The sequence below is a fragment of the Orcinus orca genome, chromosome 14 (genome assembly GCF_937001465.1).
Source record: "Orcinus orca chromosome 14, mOrcOrc1.1, whole genome shotgun sequence".
In the NCBI taxonomy this organism is placed as follows: Eukaryota; Metazoa; Chordata; class Mammalia; order Artiodactyla; family Delphinidae; genus Orcinus; species Orcinus orca.
Genome location: NC_064572.1, coordinates 75,637,866 through 75,657,539, shown reverse-complemented (window position 1 = coordinate 75,657,539; position 19,674 = coordinate 75,637,866). Strand labels below are relative to the sequence as shown.

Genomic DNA, 19,674 nt, shown 5'->3' with positions numbered 1-19,674 from the left:
ACCAGTGTTAGGGGTGGTTCCTTCTGGAGGATATTCAAAAAGAATCCACTTCCTGCCTCTTCCAGCTTCTGAAGACCTCTCATTCTTTAGCTCATGACCCCTTCCTTCCTCTCTTTCCAACCTCTTCCTTCCATCATCACAGTTCCCACTACTGTAGTCAAATCTCCCTCTGTACCCTTTCAGAAGAATGCATGTAATTATACTGGGTCCACCAGAATAATCCAGGAAAATCTCATCTCAAAAATCTTTAATTGAATCATATCTGCAAATCCCCTTTTACCATTTATGGTAATATATTCACAAGTTTCAGGAATCAGGATGTGGACTTCTTTGGAGGGGGAGGCCATTATTCAGCCTACTACAGCGTCATTACAATACAAAAGACTGGGAAAGTATCGGATACAATGTTACCAATAATTTTCTCTGGATAGAAGAATTTCAGTGATTTTTAATTTGTCTTTTTGTCTATTTCTTTTCTAGAATGAAACACACATTACTTCCATAACTGGGGCCAAAACGGGGGAAATTTGTTAAAAGAAGTGTTCAGAGAACTTTTTTCTTTTGATCCTTGATCTTTAATGTGTTTTTCACATGACTTACACTTACATGTTAAGAAATCAGATTTATATGGTTGTATATCTTTCCAGAAATGGCATATCTAATTCCTAATTCACTTATTTCTTAAGTATAGACAAATAAAAACATGTAAAATAATTAGTCTCTCTGCCTAGTCTTCTCTGGCTAGAGCAAACCAAGGGTGAAGTTCCAACATGCAACAGCAGACTTTTTTAGGTAGTTCAGTCAATACTGGACTAGCAGTCCTGGAGCAAAAAAAAAAAAAAGTGGCTGCTATTCACCACAAAGAATTAATAACAAATTATATACAAAATCAAGCTCATGAATAAGACACAGACAGCATGTTAAAAGGAGTTTAGGGCTTCCCTGGTGGTGCAGTGGTTGAGAGTCTGCCTGCCGATGCAGGGGACACGGGTTTGTGCCCTGGTCCGGGAAGATCCCACATGCCACGGGGCGGCTGGGCCCGTGAGCCATGGCCGCTGAGCCTGCGCGTCCGGAGCCTGTGCTCCGCAACAGGAAAGGCCACAACAGTGAGAGGCCCGCATACCGCAAAAAAAAAAAAAAGGAGTTTAAGCAAATAAAACATCATGAGAAAAGATTTTAACACGCACAAAATGTTTTAAAAGGTCAGATATTACAGCAAACTAATGATTAATTGCAAAGTGATGACTAAAAATTTATACATAGGAAAGACATTTTGAAAGAGAACTTGAACTATGAAGAAAGTTTCTGAGTACATTACATATGGGGGTGATGAAGAGCAAATGGTGAATATTTGTTTTACTCTTTTAACGAAAGCTATATAAAATAATGCATTTTTAAGAAAATAGTAACCAGTGATAAAAACCATCAAACATATTGGAACTATCGATATATCTGAGGTCTAAGAAGGCAAACACGCCAGGATCACAAGTGAGTGAAATCAACCTTGACTTGTGTATGCTGTATCAATGCACTGTTCATACAAATTTCAGAAATTCTTAATTTGAATATTTTGAGGAAGGAACTAAGGCCTAATGATTTGCTTTTTTACCAGTGAATATTGTATTTTACTTTTATAGCATTATGCACAGTATTTAAGGAGAACTCAACTGTAATCTCCCATTTACCAACTGGGTTATCATATGTAGGTTAATTAACCTCAGTGAGAGTCAATGGTACAATGAGGATAAAATTGCCTACCTCATAGGATTGCTCTGTGGGTTAAACATAATTGTGTTAGTATGTATTGGGCTTGACTGTCTCACAAAATAAAGGCATTCAATAAATATTATTTCACTTTCATTATTTACTATATTGGCTCTGAATTAATTCTAAAAGATTTCAAAAGTCAAACAGATTCTCATATGTGTATTTATATAGTTTTATATTTGTTCATAAATATATGAGTTCATGATCATGTATTCAGCCATCCTGAGGGGTGTGAAAAGGATGCATACAGACTTTGACAACAACATCAAGAATTCAAATATGTTTTAAACAATGGCATATGTATAAGTACATGCATTTGCCAACTTAGACAATTGTTTATTAAATGATAAAACTTATGCTAATATAAGTTCAAGTATACTCACAGTGTAAATGTATCACAGTCATATTTAAAATGTAGCTGCAGGCTCTATTTACAATAGCCAGGAGGTGGAAACAACCTAAGTGTCCATCATCGGATGAATGGATAAAGAACATGTGGCACATATATACAATGGAATATTACTCAGCCATAAAAAGAAACAAAATTGAGCTATTTGTAATGAGGTGGATGGACCTAGAGTCTGTCATACAGAGTGAAGTAAGAAAGAGAAAGACAAATACTGTACACTAACACATATATATGGAATTTAAGGGGAAAAAATGTCATGAAGAACCTAGGGGTAAGACAGGAATAAACACACAGACCTACTAGAGAATGGACTTGAGGATATGGGGAGGGGGAGGGTAAGCTGTGACAAAGTAAGAGAGTGGCATGGACATATATACACTACCAAACGTAAAATAGATAGCTAGTGGGAAGCAGCCGCATAGCACAGGGAGATCAGCTCTGTGCTTTGTGACCACCTAGAGGGGTGGGATGGGGAGGGTGGGAGGGAGGGAGACACAAGAGGGAAGAGATATGGTAACATATGTATATGTATAACTGACTCACTTTGTTATAAAGCAGGAACTAACACACCATTGTAAAGCAATTATACTCCAATAAAGATTTAAAAAAAAAAGTTAATTGTTATAGTGATTTTTTTTTTTAGTAGACTTGGAGGTTTGTGAACACGGTTAAAGGATAGTAAGAGTTAATCAAAAAGACTTTCATAAAATAAATAAATAAATGATAAATAAAATAAAACGTAGCTGCAGGAACAATGCCTCAGAAAATGAACTAAAATGATCCTTTCATGCTCTATTGCCCTCACCGAGCTGTTTGACATACTGCAAGCAGCCTGATTATTTTAAAATTAAAATTTAACATTTAACTCTCCTCTTAACATCCTTCAATGGCTTCTCTTTTTTCTTAAGATTTTTCTTAAGTCCTTACATGTCCTATAAAGTGCTACATGATTTGATCCTGCATATCTCACACACCTCATCCCCTAACCCCCTTTACCTAGTTGTGTGTGTTAAAGTATTAGTATATCATATGCCATGTTCTTTCCAGCCACTGACCTTTGTGCAAGCTGCCCCCGCTGATTCTACTCCTTCCCATACTCACACCATCACCACTCCACTAACCAAGTCATCTTTCACATCAAAGCTTCATTATTCTCTTGCTTCACCCACTTCTACTCCCGGGTCCACAAATTAGGTCAAGCTCTCTTGTAATCTCTTGTAATATAGTCCCAAAGCATCTATAATTCTCATTCAGAGTTCTTATGACAATCATATCTAGGTAACTATATAACGAGTTCAATATCTATCTTCCCTACAACTGTATAAGCTTCAATGGAGCAGAACATGTTTTGTTCTCTGTAATATCCCCAGAGTCCAACAAAGTAGTCAGTCAATAAACATATGTTGAATGAATAAACAAAAGTGAGTCAATTCCAATAACTGACAGTCTCTCCAAGCACTAACAGTATAATTCTTTTTTTTTATGATTAAGAACTTTATTTATTTATTTTAACATCTTTATTGGGGTATAATTGCTTTACAATGGTGTGTTAGTTTCTGCTTTATAACAAAGTGAATCAGTTATACATATACATATGTTCCCATATCTCTTTCCTCTTGCGTCTCCCTCCCTCCCACCCCCCCCATCCCACCCCTCCAGGCGGTCACAAAGCACCGAGCTGATCTCCCTGTGCTACGCGGCTGCTTCCCACTAGCTATCTATTTTACGTTTGGTAGTGTATATATGTCCATGCCGCTCTCTCGCTTTGTCACAGCTCATCCTTCCCCCTCCCCATATCCTCAAGTCCGTTCTCTAATAGGTCTGTGTCTTTATTCCTGTCTTACCCCTAGGTTCTTCATGACATTTATAATTCTTAAGTAAGTAAAACTTAAGGAGAAAAAAATATGTCATCCTTGTGCATTTTAAATGATAATATTAAATTGTTTTTCACATAATAAATATTCAATAAATACAGTATTTCCTTGCTTGCTGAACAGTACTATCCATGCTTACAATTATTAATTAAGAATTTCTATTGAACTTGAAACATTTGGAATAATTGCAAAGGCGAAATCTGTTGCAGGAATTTTGCAAGTGGAACACTTGCTAGATATAATATCACAGAAAAAGCACAGAACCTTTGTGATTAACCACACTCTGAATGACTCATTGTGCGGCCTAGGATATACACTTCAACCCATGGAGTCTTACTTTTTTCATCAATGAATAAAAGAGGATGGACCATGATCACCAATGCCTCTATGTCAATGATTCTAATTTACGGGTTTTCACATAATATACCATGATCTCTTCAGAAGCCACCTTCCTTTGCTTCATAGTATCTCCAATAGCTAAACTTTCCATTATTCTGCAATGACATATGGAAAACTGCTTAAATTTTATTTGTAGCAAATGTTCCACAGGCTAAGTAGAAAAACAAAGACTGAAACTCATTTGTATTTAAATCAATGGCTGGTGCTTAAAGCTGTACTACTTTATGTAAATAAATTAAAAAATAATGTAAAGCAACTTTTACTTGATAACCTATAACATGATCTCCAAACATTTTTGGTCAAACACCCTATCAATAAAAATACTTGCCCATACAGCCACAATACATGTGTATTCATTCATTTGTTAATAATTTACATGTGTACTCCAGTATATATTTACTGAAAGCCTTCCTAGGAGCCACAGGCTTTTCTAAGTATAGGTTCCAACAACAGGAGGTCTTGGGTTCACAGATTTTCTTTCTAATGAGTAAAGAAAACCCACATTCAAGTTAACAAACAAGTGAGAAAATTTCATTTCAGTGCATTAGGATGGAAAAAAAAAGTTACTGTAATACCTAAGGGACTCTATTTTAGGTAAGAGTTGACTATTAGTTAGAGATGGAGTATTTGAGGCAGAAAAATAGTAAATACAAAAGCCACAATCTAAGGTAAGGTCTGGGATATTTTAGAACAAGCAGATTAAGTCATTAAGAACTTTTATAAAAATACAATGACTGCCATATAAATTCCCAAATGTTCAGGAATCTAATCCTGAACTCCGTTTTGTTAATTGAGTCCTATACCAGAATAGGAACCAGTACAGTTAGAGTTACCCTAGGTATGAATATCTATCAGGTGGGAGTTTCTCACTAATCTTCCTTTTCACAATTTTACTGAATATTCTAAAAGTGCAGCATATAAAATAAACTTTAAGATAATTTATTCTATGCATACTCTTCAAAAAATTGAACTGAGGGCTTCCCTGGTGGCGCAGTGGTTGAGAGTTCGCCTGCCAATGCAGGGGACATGGGTTCGTGCCCCAGTCCGGGAGGGTCCCGTGTGCCGCGGAGCGGCTGGGCCCGTGAGCCAGGGCCGCTGAGCCTGTGCATCCGGAGCCTGTGCTCCGCAGCGGGAGGAGCCACAGCAGTGAGAGGCCCGCGTACCACAAAAAAAAAAAAAAAAAAAAAATTGAACTGAATGAATTCTAATTAGAACTGCATTAAATTTATATATCAATTTTTGTAAGCATATTTTCATATGAAGACTTCATTTGAGAAAATAGTTTAAATTTTTAATTATTTAGTCCCTGTTTTCATTCCTTTAACATGATGTTTTTACCTTATTCATATAAAAACAACTCTTAGGTTAAATATAGTGCGAATTTTTGTTGCTCTAGTTTTATTACCTGTGGTTGAGAGTGAGTGGTATAGATCCAGAGGTGGGTATAGACCCAGGCTGCCTGGATTGAAACTGGCTTTGACATTTCCTAGCCATGTGATCTTATACAAATGAATTAAACTTTCTCTGCCTCTTTTCCCTCAAATTAAAACAATGGCAATAATAAGTATACCTTAAAAAACTAAAAATAGAACTACCATATGACCCAGCAATCCCACTACTGGGTAAGTACCCTGAAAAAAAACATAATTCAAAAAGAGTCATGTACCACAATGTTCACTGCAGCACTATTTACAATAGCCAGGACATGGAAGCAACCTAAATGTCCATTGACAGATGAATGGATAAAGAAGATGTGGCACATATATACAATGGAATATTACTCAGCTATAAAAAGGAATGAAATTGAGTTATCTGAAATGAGATGGATGGACCTGGAGCCTGTCACAGAGTGAAGCAAGTCAGAAAGAGAAAAACAAATACCGTATGCTAACGCATATATATGGTATCTAAAAAACGGTACTGATGAACCTAGTGGCAAGGTAGGAATAAAGACGCAGACATAGAGAACGGACTTGAGGATGCAGAGCGTGGGGAAGGGAAGCTGGGATGAAGTGAGAGAGTAGCACTGACATATATACGCTACCAAATGTAAAATGGATGGCTAGTGGGAAGCTGCTGCATAGCAGAGGATGATCAACTCGATGCTTTGTGATGACCTAGAGGGGTGGGATAGGGAGGGTGGGAGGGAGGCTCACGAAGGAGGGTATACGGGAATATATGTATACATATAGCCGATTCACTTTGTTGTACAGCAGAAACTAACACAACATTGTAAAGCAATTGTACTCCAATAAACATGAAAAAAAAATAACCATACCCTTCTCATTTGAGGATTAAACAAGCTAATAAATGTAAAAAGCTTAAAATAGCCTGGCACAATAAGTGCTCAATAAAGTTTAACTAGTATTATCACTATTTTAAAATCAGGTGGTTTTCCAGTTTTATTTAATAAATGATCCTAAATAATGAGCTATATATCTGTGGAAAAAAGTTGTTCACAATAGGAATATTATATATGCTATTACTCCTTTTATGTAAAATCGTTCTCAGGACATAAGTTATTTAGAAAGACATGCATTCAGCATTTCCCAAGAAAAAGAGGCAATTCTCTTCCAAGGAGAAGCCACTCAGCAGTGGACCTGAAGAGGCTGCTGCCAGCAAGAGCAGCAGCTCCAAGAAAAAGAAAAAGCTCGGAAAGCTACCCCAGGGAAATGAGAATGGACATTTCCCTAGTACAGCATAACTTGCAGAGATATTTCCCAACCCATCCCCTATAGCCCAATAAAAATAAAAACAAATTCACAAGTAAAAAAAAGAAAAGAAAAGCACATTCAACATCTTCATACAAATAAGGAGCTATCAACCCTTGCTCAAGACAGATAAAGCGAGAAAAGTATGTTCAGGAGATGAGCTGCCACTCTGCCTCACAGCTGGGCATCTTTGCAGAGGGCACAGACAGCACAGCTCCACTTGGGAGCCCTGGTGGGAGGTTTTCAGACATTTTTGTTTTCCTCATTAAACTTTTTTTTGTTTTATTTAATTATTTTTACAGTGTGTTATGTTATTTACATAACCAGAATAATATAACACTTTTATTATAAGTATACAGTCAAATAAATTTTCATCTCTCTTCTAGGTTAATTCAGTAGCAATTTTTTTTCTCTCAGCTATTTTTTTTTTTTTTGGCTTAGTTCCCAGACCAGGGATTGAACCTGTGCCCCCTGAAGTGGAAGTACAGAGTCTTAACCACTGGACCACCAGGGAAGTCCCTCTCTCAGTTATTTTTAACTTTTTCATAATTGTGCTGTATTGTCCTTCATTTTTTAATATGCTAAAATATTAAATAATTCTGAAATAAACATTTTAAAACACTAGAATATAAGCTTCATAAAATGTAATAAGAACACATGAATCAAAGAATAAGATTAAAATGTCAACCATGTGATTCATTTATGTTTTGTCAGATCATCTTCAATCCATCACGTCTTCAATTTGTGAAATATAAGAATTTAGATTTTCTGTGTTGATCAAGGTCACTTCTGCTCTATTTGCAGATGGACCAACCAGACCCTATTTAAATTGCTATTTATATTTATTAGTTAAAAAGTCACATAAACCATTAAAGTACAGTATATATTAAAAGGGGAGAACCTTTTAGAATAGTTAAACTAAATATAAGGTTAATTCAAGTTTCAATTGTTTTCACTGTTTTGTATGACATAGCATTTTAAGTAATAAAATTGAGACTGATATTTGCTATTTTAATTTACAGCTATAATAACACTTATTAGAAATATTATCTCTCTTTTATCAAACAAAAGAAAAAAATCAAATTCAATAAATAATATGCTTATAAATAATGTCTTTCAGTCCAAGACAAACATTAATTAAATAAATCAAAAATAATTAAAGGGTTTACAGTGAGATGAATAGATAAGTATTTTGATTTTTAGTAATATAATCTAAGGTAAGATGTGATGAGTGGTAGAGGTGAACACTGAATATAAAAGTAGTAATTAAATTCCTTACTCTTAAAAGAGGCAGTGTATTATTTTCATCACAAAATTGCACACTGAACTCTACACAGCAATAGGAGAAAATCAAGTAAAATAGTAATTGTTCAGAGTAAAAGGAGAAAAAACCCAAATATGTTAGATTACTTGGAAATATACTGAAATACAATTGACAGTGTGGACATTACACATAGTAGGAGCAAAAAGTAGATGATTTCAGTAAGTGACTTTCCGTACTCTGATTCTACTCATTGAAATATACCCTCTATATAACATTTTCATAGTCGAGTCTTTCATCTTGTGTTTAAGGTTTTCTTCATTATAATTGTTGTTACAATTTTTTAAAAAGCATTTAAGAAAAAAAGAAACTATACTACTTTGTGGTTACTACTTTTCATATTTGCCAGGAGGAGTACTTCAATGTTTACAAAGGTCAATCAAATTTGATATCATTGCTAGAAACTCTTTTTATTCCATGTGATGCATGATAACTATCTAATACATTTGGTTTGGGGTTTTAAATTGAAGTTTAAAAAACTACTATGACTGTCTATAGGATATAACTGCTGAAGTATTATTACATTCAATTAAATTAACACCACATTGCACTCAATTGCTTCAAGTTACAGTGTGGACCTGCATTTTAAATTTCACTCCAATCTTTAAAATCAGAATCGTTTCCATTAACACTATTACAAGAACTACTGACCTTTTCTTTTTTTTTTTTAACACCATTTCTTTTAAATGTTATTAAACTTTAAAGGTCTCATAACAAATGACAAGACTGCCATCTAGTGCTTCATGACTATCCTTTTAACATTTTTAAAAAAGGGTGAGAGTCCTATATAATAGATGAGCTGTCCAATATGGTAGCCACTATTCACATGTGCCTACTGAGTAACTTAAATGTGACTGATTTGAATTGGGACTGCCATTAGTATAGCATACAAACTGTATTTCAAACACCTAGAAGAAAAACTAAAAAAAAAAAATAGGTCATTGATGATTTTTTATACTGTGACATATTAAAATAACATTTTAGGTATGCTGAATTAAATAGAATATATTACTCAAAATGATTTCACCTGTTGAATTTTTGTGGTGTAGCTAGTAGAAAAATTTTAATTCCACATGTGGCTTACATTATATTTATTTTGGATAGCACTGATCTAAAGAAAAATCAGCTTAGTCTCAAATATAAAAGGCTTAAATATTAGTATATTTATTATTCCTAAAAAAATGGAATGTAATTTACTTGTGTCCATAATTGTAACTAGTTACTCCTTTGGGACACAAGAAACACTAAAGATTCAAGAAGAATCAATTAAGAATATCTAATTTTAAGAAATCAGACAAAAATATGTCTCCATAAAATCCAGGATGTTTGAGAGAAGTAAAACAAAATGAATGTGGAAAATATAGACAACAAGGATCAATTAAAAGACATAGAAAATAGATAATATAAACATCAGTAAAGAAAATAATTGCAAGTGGATTGAAACATATTAAATATGTTTGTGTCCATAAATTTACAACACAAAAACAACAAATCTAGTTGTCACCTTGGAAAGATATTAAGCAAACAGTTCTTTATTTTGAAAACCAGTAATTAATAAAAACAAATTAAAGCATTTATCATGCCTTTCCTATATGACTGTACCAATGAGAAAGCAAATACCTCGCATGAGGAAATTTGATTTTACAGAATTTTTTCAATCAAGAAATAAAGTAGTTAGAATACCAGCTTACAACTCTTAATCAACTACAATCTAACGTTGCGCATCAGTCTCTGCTAAGAACATAAAAAGAGAGACTTGCAGGCATTACTTACTTCTGCTACATGAAGAACACAAACCCACCTGTGAAATAGTGTTTCCTCCAAAATCATATCTGTATCTGATTAAACCTCTAAATCAGGATTTCTCAGCCCCCACAATGTTGAAATTTTGGGTCCGATAATTCTTTGTTCTAAGGAGCTCTCATGTGCATTGTAGAATATATAACACCCTCTACCCACTGGAAGTCCATAGGACCCACAAACCACTCCTACTTGTGATACATAAAAATGCCTCCAAGCACTGTCAAATGTCCCACAGGCTACAAAAATACCTTAGTAGGTTTTGGAATCTTTTTATGCCGCATTCTCAAGAAAATTAGAAAACATAATTAAAAGATGGTTTTAATAAGATTTACTTAATTGAAATTAAGAAAATTCTTACATAAAATACAAAAAGAATATAAAAATTGAACCATAAACTATGTAGAAAATAATATTAATAAGAAAACATATCAAATGTAGGCAAAACAACAATTATAAACTATAAAAGAGAAGGACATTACTAAAGACAAAACCTAAAACTGATGAACTAGAAAACAAAATCAGTGGAAAGGATGAATAAACCCAAAGCCAATGCTATAACATGGGGGGAAAAAAAGATGAACAACAACAAAAAAAAACTACCAATAAAGAAGCACGAGACCCAGAGATCTCAGTTGAATTTAGCTAACCTTTGAAGTTCACTTGATATTTTTTAACTATTCTTGTTTTAAAATATATACACTACCAAATGTAAAATAGATAGCTAGTGGGAAGCAGCCACATAGCACAGGGAGATCAGCTTGGTGCTTTGTGACCACCTAGAGGGGTGGGATAGGGAGGGTGGGAGGGAGGGAGACACAAGAGGGAAGAGATATGGGGATATATGTATATGTATAGTTGATTCACTTTATTATAAAGCAGAAACTAACACACCATTGTAAAGCAATCATACTCCAATAAAGACGTTAAAAAAATAAAAAAATAAAACAGCAATCTTGTCAAATTCAACTTTAAAAGTTATTACCATAGTTACACAATATGAAGTTAGAAAAGAAAAACAACTCCTCAAAGGTCAATTCATCAGAAAAAAATAATGTAAAAATATAGTCTGCATTCATTTATACTGAAAATAATCCTAAATAAAATATAAACAAATAATATTTAGCAGTATCCCCAAAAATAATATATCATAACTATGTTTGGTTTACCCCAGAATGAAAAGATGTCTAATTAATGAAAATCTATTAATTCAGCTTCATATATAACAAGGTAAAGGAAAAAGTCACGCATGATGAAATCTTGCAGCACACTAGTATAGACAGGAATTTTCTTAACTTGATACAGGGAATATTCTATAATTATAGCAAACTCTCAACTTGATGGTAATGTCTACTACCATCACTTTGACTCAGCACTGAAAGAGAGATCCCAACCATCCCAATAATGGGATAAAAAATTGGAAAAGTGAGGAATAAAAGTTATTTGCATGTAATATAACTAACTGTATTTTAAAATCAAACATTTATAAACTATTAGAATTAATAACAGAGTTCACTGACCTTTATGAATGTCAGATCAGTACACTAAAATGAAGTTCATTTTACCATATCAAACAAATAGAAAATGTAGTTTTAAAAGATACTATTTGAAATAGCAACAAAAGTATTAGGAAATTAGTATTTTACATATCTAACAAAACATGTTCAAGACATGGACACATGAAATTGAACTCAGAGTTATTAGTCATAATAGAAATGCAAATTTAAACCACAAGATACTACTAATACTCTAGAATGGCTATAATCAAAAAGATAGACAATATAAAGTGTTGATGAGAATGCAGAAAAACTGAAACATATAAATTGCTAGTGGGAATGTAAAACGGTATATCCATGCTATAAAATCATTTGACAGTTTCTTGACCATAAGCATATCATCTAACCTCCCAATTCCACTCCTAGGAATCTACCCCCCAAAAATGAAAGTATATAGACTATCTAAATGTCAGCATTTTTCTAATAGCCAAAGCCTAGAAATAATCCCAATGTCCATCAACTGGTAAATGGACCAAAAAACAGTGATATATCCATATAATGTGATACCATCCATTAATTTTTGAAGCTAAAATTACTATACTAACAAAGTAAAATAGAAACACCTTATGGACATCTCAATTGAGGTAGAAAAAATGTATGACATAAAAATCATCCATTCTTGATAAAAATACTCAACAGAGTAGGAATAGAAGGGAATTTCCTCAACTTAATAAAGGCATATATGAAAAGTTTACAACATACTTAATGGTGAAAGACTGAGTGCTTTCCCTCTGAGATCAGGAACAAGTCAAAAATAATTGCATGCTTATCATATCTTTTTACATGATACCAGAGGTACCAATGCAATAAGACCAAAAAAAAAAAAAAAAGGCATCCAGTGAGAACATGATGTAATCAAATTCCATTACTTGCAGAACACATTATTGTCTACGTAAAAAAGATATGATGAAACCTACAAAATGTTTTTTTACCGAGAGATTTTGAAGAACTAAAAATCTCATACACTGCTACTGGAAATGTAAAGTAATACAAGCATTTTGGAAATTGTTTGTTTCTTGAAAGTTAAACATACATCTGCCACATGATCATTACCCAATAAAAGGATCTTTCAGTACAAAATCAGCACAGCTTTTTAGTAATAACCAAAATTGCCTCCCGGAAAAATCTATCACAAAATGCTATCTGTTCAAAATTTAATCATAATGAAAAAGATTACATCAAAATCCAGCTGAGTTTACTCAAGTTCTATATTTTGTTGCATGTTCAGAATAGATCTATTGCTGTTTTACTCTTCAGAGTAGAAAAAAATGCACCAAATATAATTAGAGAATATAGCAAGAAGACATTGACTTTCTTAGCAATATATATGGAGTTAAAAGATTTAAAAATAGAAATGGTAACATATTAATGACAACATCAGTTATTCAATATGAATTTTATTACCTGCAAAATCACCTGAAACTAATAAAACAAACCAACTATTTAAAATAAAAAATACAAATACTTACAATAACATGTTCCTCTAAGTGGATTACCAACATAGCGATTTTCAGAGTCACATCTGTAGAAATACAAAAATCTCATTTACTATTAAGCAACAAAATTCAAAAGCCTCATGCTTTTCCTTCCAGCAAAAAAGTAATTAAACTCTACATTAAAACATCTTTAAAACTACTATTAATTGAAGTTTTAAAAACAAATCTTCAAAAGAATTAATGTAGAAAGCCTATATATGGGAATGCATGACAGAAGAAATAAGTGGAAAAGACAAACATACACAAGAGGAATATAGGGGATGGGATAAAAGTTTGGGGGATATGTATTCTCCCTTAACAATATGGGGAAGATTTTCAAGTCTGGATAAAGATTTAAAGACATTTTTAGGTAGGGGGGAAAAGTTGTGGGAATTCATAAATCACATCTTTTTCTTACTTATGGTATTCTTTGAAATTAATATATTTTTCCCCAGTTTCTAAACCAATGAATCTGTATTTTAAAAAGACCTCCTCGGGCTTCCCTGGTGGCGCAGTGGTTGAGAGTCCGCCTGCCGATGCAGGGGACACGGGTTCGTGCCCCGGTCCGGGAAGATCCCACATGCCGCGGAGCGGCCGGGCCCGTGAGCCTTGACCCCTGAGCCCGCGCGTCCGGAGCCTGTGCTCCGCAATGGGAGAGGCCACAACAGTGAGAGGCCCGCATACTGAAAAAAAAACCTCCTCAATTGTGTAATGGAGGAAAGTTTTCTCTAAATCATCCAGCCCTAAATTCAGGAGTTCAAACTCTAAATTCATGTAAGCAGATTATAACAAAATGAAAGAACACATGAGCGTTCAAACTCATGAATTCTAAGTTAAATTCTTTAAAATTATGGTTAACTATAGCAGTGGGAGAAAATCATAAGTATTTTGAAAATTTGTGAAGCCCATATTCTTTCAATCCTTATTTCTACAATTCAATTAAAATGACAATTAGTGACTAACAGATATATAGCTTGGCTTTGCATAATACTACTTCCTGGAACGCCATCCAAATTTAATTATTATAAAATGTACACAAGGGTAATTGTATAAAGTGACTCAATATTTAAATTATATGCAGAATTTTAAAAGGTGAGAAAATTCTTCCAAAAATGTCTTTAGCTTTAGTAGAGTTACTTAGAACTGAGAAATAATTTTAATACATATATATTTTAATTAATGAAGGGTCGAACAGTTGAGAATAATAAAGTAAATAATCAGTTACATTCTGAATGCAATTTTCAGTCATGTGCTGGATAATTTTTTGCATCCATGAAAAAAAAATGAGTTGAAGAGTAAATACTTTTCTACAGTAACTACAAGATTAAAGTAGAAATACATAGCCCTTTATACCACTAACTTTATTCTCTGGAAAAAAGGAACTTAGGGGTAATCTTAGGTTTTCTGTGACTTCTCCAAAAGTTACTTTTTAAATGTGTGTTATATAGTAGTTTTCTAGCTTTCGAAAATGATCATACTCATTACTGCTAGGTTAAGCACTTCAGAATCTATATTATTCCTATACTATTGTCCCTTCCTTTAGACTTACCTACTTAAATCCTATCACTTTGTACCAAGTATATACATAAAGGACTGATTTACAATACTGTTATAACTCCTTTTTCTCTCACAAAAAGTGAACTTGACTTGTTGCAAATGGGTATCACAATACTATTTTTAGAACAGGAAAATATTCAACATAATATTCCCTGCTGTGTTATGCATGGTATTCCCTGTATATCTTACTGCCTAAAATAGATGGCTTTCAAGTTCACATAGCAATCTAAGATGAATAACTTTGACAAGTGACAAGGGATTTCAAGTACTTTTTAATTTATCTATGAGTTGACTTTAAGAGCTCCAATACAAACCTATTTTCCAATATGGAAGATATGAAGCTTTCATTTTTGTTATTAATAATTAGTTTATTCAAATTATATAATCATATATTGGACTGGAAATTATTGTAACATGTTTACCTTCAACATAATATAGTTTTTAAAAGGAATACTTAAAATTTTATTTTCTCCAGGGCTTCCCTGGTGGCGCAGTGGTTGGCAGTCCGCCTGCCGATGCAGGGGACACGGGTTCGTGCCCCGGTCTGGGAAGATCTCACATGCCACGGAGCGGCTGGGCCCGTGAGCCATGGCCGCTGAGCCTGCGCATCCGGAGCCTATGCTCCGCAACGCGAGAGGCCACAACAGTGAGAGGCCCGCGTACCGCAAAAAAAAAAAAAAAAAAAAAAATTTATTTTCTCCAAAACACACATTTTCTCAGAAGGATGAGATTATATGCTCTTGTTTCGGAAGTAACTTCTGTTGGCTTTTATAAATCAAGCTCAGAATTTTGACACAAATAAGGAATTAACACCACCTTGTTAAGAATTAAACTCAGAGGCTTTATAGAGTTCTTGAAGGTGTCCGATATAAAAACGACATTCTCTTTTATATTTTCAAACTCAAGAAAGCAAATTAGAAACATACATTGTCTAAAAGGTTTTATATTAATAATTATTGAAAGAATTTTGAATGTATCAAAAGTATTTTCAAAATATATAATTATGAGTTGAGTGAGCTTAAACACCAATTTTTGGTATTTTAATTTCAGGTATTATTTAAAGAATCACCAATGCTTACAAACAACTGGGGAAATAAATAGTTGCAGAGGAAACATAATGAAATTTTAGGCATAAAATTCAGCCTGAAAAACACAAAAGTAGATATAAATAAACTGAAAGATATTCCTCATTTTTCATTAGGCTATCTCAACATCATCAGGTTGTCAGTTCATTTCAATGACAATGGTTAATTTGATCTAATAAAAATTCTAATGAGCTTTAAAGGAGCTAGAAAAGTTGATCTTAATGTTCATATACAGAAATAAACATACAAGAATAGCTGGAAACAGCTATGAAAAGGAAGAGCTTTGAGGGGAGCTAGACTGAAAAGACATTAAAATATACTCAACATCTATAAAATTAAAACAGTATGGCATCAGTACATAAATAGAAAGATAAATGGTACAGAAGAGAAATTCCAGAAACAAAATTCCAGAAATTCCAGAAAAATCTAGAAATCTAGTATAAGATAAGCATAGTGTTCTGAATGACTGGAGTAAAGACATTCATCGTCTTAAATGGTACTGAGACAACTGGATGGCCATTTGGAAAAATACAGGATTAGACCCAATCCTCACACCGTACACACACACAAAACACTAAACATAACCATAGAAGTGATACCCCATCACCTTTGCTAAATTTTCTAGTTTAGAACCAAGTCACATGTCCTGCCCAGACTCAATGAAAGGGGATTATACAATAATGTGTGAATACCAGAAGGCAGAGATCAGTAGTAGTCACCTTAGGATCTGTCCACAATAATATTTTTGTTATACATAAAGTTTTTATTATATTTCAATACAATTATTTGAGATATGAATATGTACTAATCTAATTCATATCATAAATAATTTGAGTAAAAGTATTTGATCAAATTCAAACTCTGATTATAAGAGGTAAAGAGAATATGAAGGGAAAAGTATAGATATAAATAATAATTCTTTAAACAAATTAATATTGTACTATATAAATTACATTAAAAATAATTCTGATATGTAAGCTAAGTAATGTTTTTAAAATTCAGTATCTTAAAAAAATTTAAAAATTTAAAAAATAAAATTCATCATCTTTCTGTATAAATATTAGATACAAACATTAAAATCCTCAGAAATCTTCTGCATGGCTTAAGTAAAAACATAACTTCAAAGTATTTCTGTGTCTAAGCAAAGAGATAATCATCCTCTATTCCCACTAAGCAAACAGCCAGATTTTTTTATAAAACAGATTTAGGCTGAAATATTCATTAGGGACTTTGAAAGGGTAAATATTATCATTATATGTCACCTAAATAATGGTTACCATTTACGTGAATGACCACATTACATGATAAGTATCACTTTCTAAAAAACAGAACATAAAATAATTCCACATTTCTAAGTGTTAAAATACAGCATTTCATTTTGTTCCTATTGATTTAAATATTTAAATACATATACATATTTTATCACAAGATATAATTTTTCTACTCAGAAGCTAAAAAGAGGGACATCTAGTTGTTATAATTTTGAAATATCATAACAGATTATTTAAAACAGCTGAGAATCTGATAAATAAATTTGTGTTTTTATGAAAAATTATGAAAGTTATACATAAGGTAAAACACTTTTGCTTTGTTCTTCCTCTAAAGAAACCCATAAAAATAATACCATATAATATAAACAAAAGTATATTAAGCACTATAATAGTATTAATATTGACACCACACTTCTCAGACAATGTATCCTAAATAAACAAAAATTCAGACATGAAGGTATGGTAAATACTGAAATAGAACCTGAGGAGATACAGGTTCTAGAATTGTAAGGCTGTTTATGGATTTCAAAGTCCAATAATAATAAACAGAAGTAACTAGGTAGTTGAAGACTACTAAAAACAGTAGGTTTTATTTTTTTAATGCTTAAAAGTATTGGAGAGCAAAAGAGTGAAAAATTACCAGGCCAGGATGCAGAGAAGAATGGACTCCCAGGACGTAGAATCATTTCGGGGATCCCTTTTTCGCCAATTATGAATAGGAACAGCATTTCACAGGAAAAGGATTGGACTCCAGGGCCACCAAAGGTTCATGAGTTTAGTGCCAAAGTGTAATCTTAGGTTTAAGGTCATAAAAAGGCCTTCCAGAGACTGCAGATCTACTTTGAACCATCCTTATTCCTGAAAATGATTAATGCTATGTGCCCTCAGACACAGAGCAGAATCAAATTCCCCTAAGATTTAACCCATGGTCTCATATTTTCTATAAATATATTTTGCAAATATGGTATCAGTACAAAATAAAAAAATAACTGGGCATGGAAATAGGTAAGAAAACAAGAACAGGAACCAGGAAAAACAAAGGATGATGGAAATAGAGCCATGGGAATTTAGATATTATCTAGGAAAAGCCAATGGCTTTAAAATAGCTATTATATTGGAGGAGATTACAGGCAAGATTAAAAATTTGCCTAAATTTTGTAAACTATAAAAGGCAATTAAAAACTATAACAGATTAAGAATAAGAATTTAGTCTGAAAAACTGGAAAATATAAAAACAAGAAAATGAAAATACAATAACCAAAATTAGGAACTGAATGGATGAGATTAACAGCAAATTACACACAGTGGAAAAACAAGAGTAAACTGAAAAACAGGTCAGGAGAGAGTGGAAAAATATGAAGATATAAAAGTTCTGGTGTTACTGGACTCCAAAAGCAGAAGACAGAGAGAATGGAGAAGAAGCAACACTTGAAGAGTACTGGCTGAACTTTCTGAAATGCCCAACATGATAAATGAATAAATAATAATAATAACTAAGCAATCATAGTAAAACTGGTAAAACAAAAAGAAAAAATTCTTAAAGCCGAAGAATAAAAGAGACTTAGGATGAGATTAAAAATCTGAATAGTTTATTACTTTTAAAGAAATTCAATAGTTTGTATCTTATTTTAAAGAAGTAATTAAAACATGCCCACAAAGAAAAACCTAAAACCATCTGGACACCTTGGTGATATTACCTAATACAGGGGAAGACAAGGAAGTCTCAAACAAACAGAACCCCCCAAAAGCACTAACCATATGGAAAAGACTGATATATTGGATATTAAAATTAAGAACTTCTCTTCATCAAAGACATAAAAAACAGTGTGAAACCCATTCCACACAGTGGCATTTACCACACATATCAACAAAAGACATGCATCGAGAATGCATAATACATTATTACAAATGATTAACCAAAAGAGAATACTATAGAAAAGAATCACAAGAAACTTGAAAGAGCACTATTTCATAAAAGAGAAGTTAAATTGATGTTAAACATATAAAACTTTTATAATATTATACATACTAAACCTTTAAGAACTAAAGAACCACTTCAGTTCTTAAGAAAATTCAAATTACAACGTATCAGTTATACATCCATCAGAATCCTTAAATTTAAAATCTCTTATAACACCAAGTATTGTCAAGAGAGTAGAGCATTAAGAAAATCATAGAGCCCTGGAAGGAGTATAATTTCATATAACAATTTTATGAGTTAATCCTCTAAAATTGAAAAAATGGATGCCCAACACAGACCTATCAAAAATGTATGCACTTGTGAACCAGGGGACATAGATGAGAATACTCATAAGCGCATTAGTTGTAATGGTGAAAAAACAAAACTAGAATTATCGAATCAAAAAATAGAAGTGATTAAATGAAGTGTGCTATAATCATACAATGAAATACTCTACAGCACTGAAAGTCATCAAATTATAGCTACATG

At 33.0% G+C, this 19,674-nt stretch overlaps 1 protein-coding gene across 2 annotated transcripts in view; it reads right to left on the bottom strand.

Annotated features, from left to right (window-relative positions):
- The window catches only part of ATRNL1 (attractin like 1), a 706,327-nt gene that overhangs the window by 471,190 nt on the left and 215,463 nt on the right, over nucleotides 1-19,674 (bottom strand). The window contains exons 21-22 of one of the 2 annotated variants that reach the window (XM_049697036.1): nucleotides 13,307-13,359; nucleotides 4,377-4,544 (exon numbers count right to left, since the gene is read on the bottom strand). In XM_049697036.1, the coding sequence (XP_049552993.1) occupies nucleotides 4,543-4,544; nucleotides 13,307-13,359 (55 nt within the window). In that variant the 3' untranslated portion in view covers nucleotides 4,377-4,542. Of the gene's footprint in view, nucleotides 1-4,376; nucleotides 4,545-13,306; nucleotides 13,360-19,674 lie in introns of those variants that run through there. The other variant, XM_049697035.1, reaches the window with a different exon arrangement.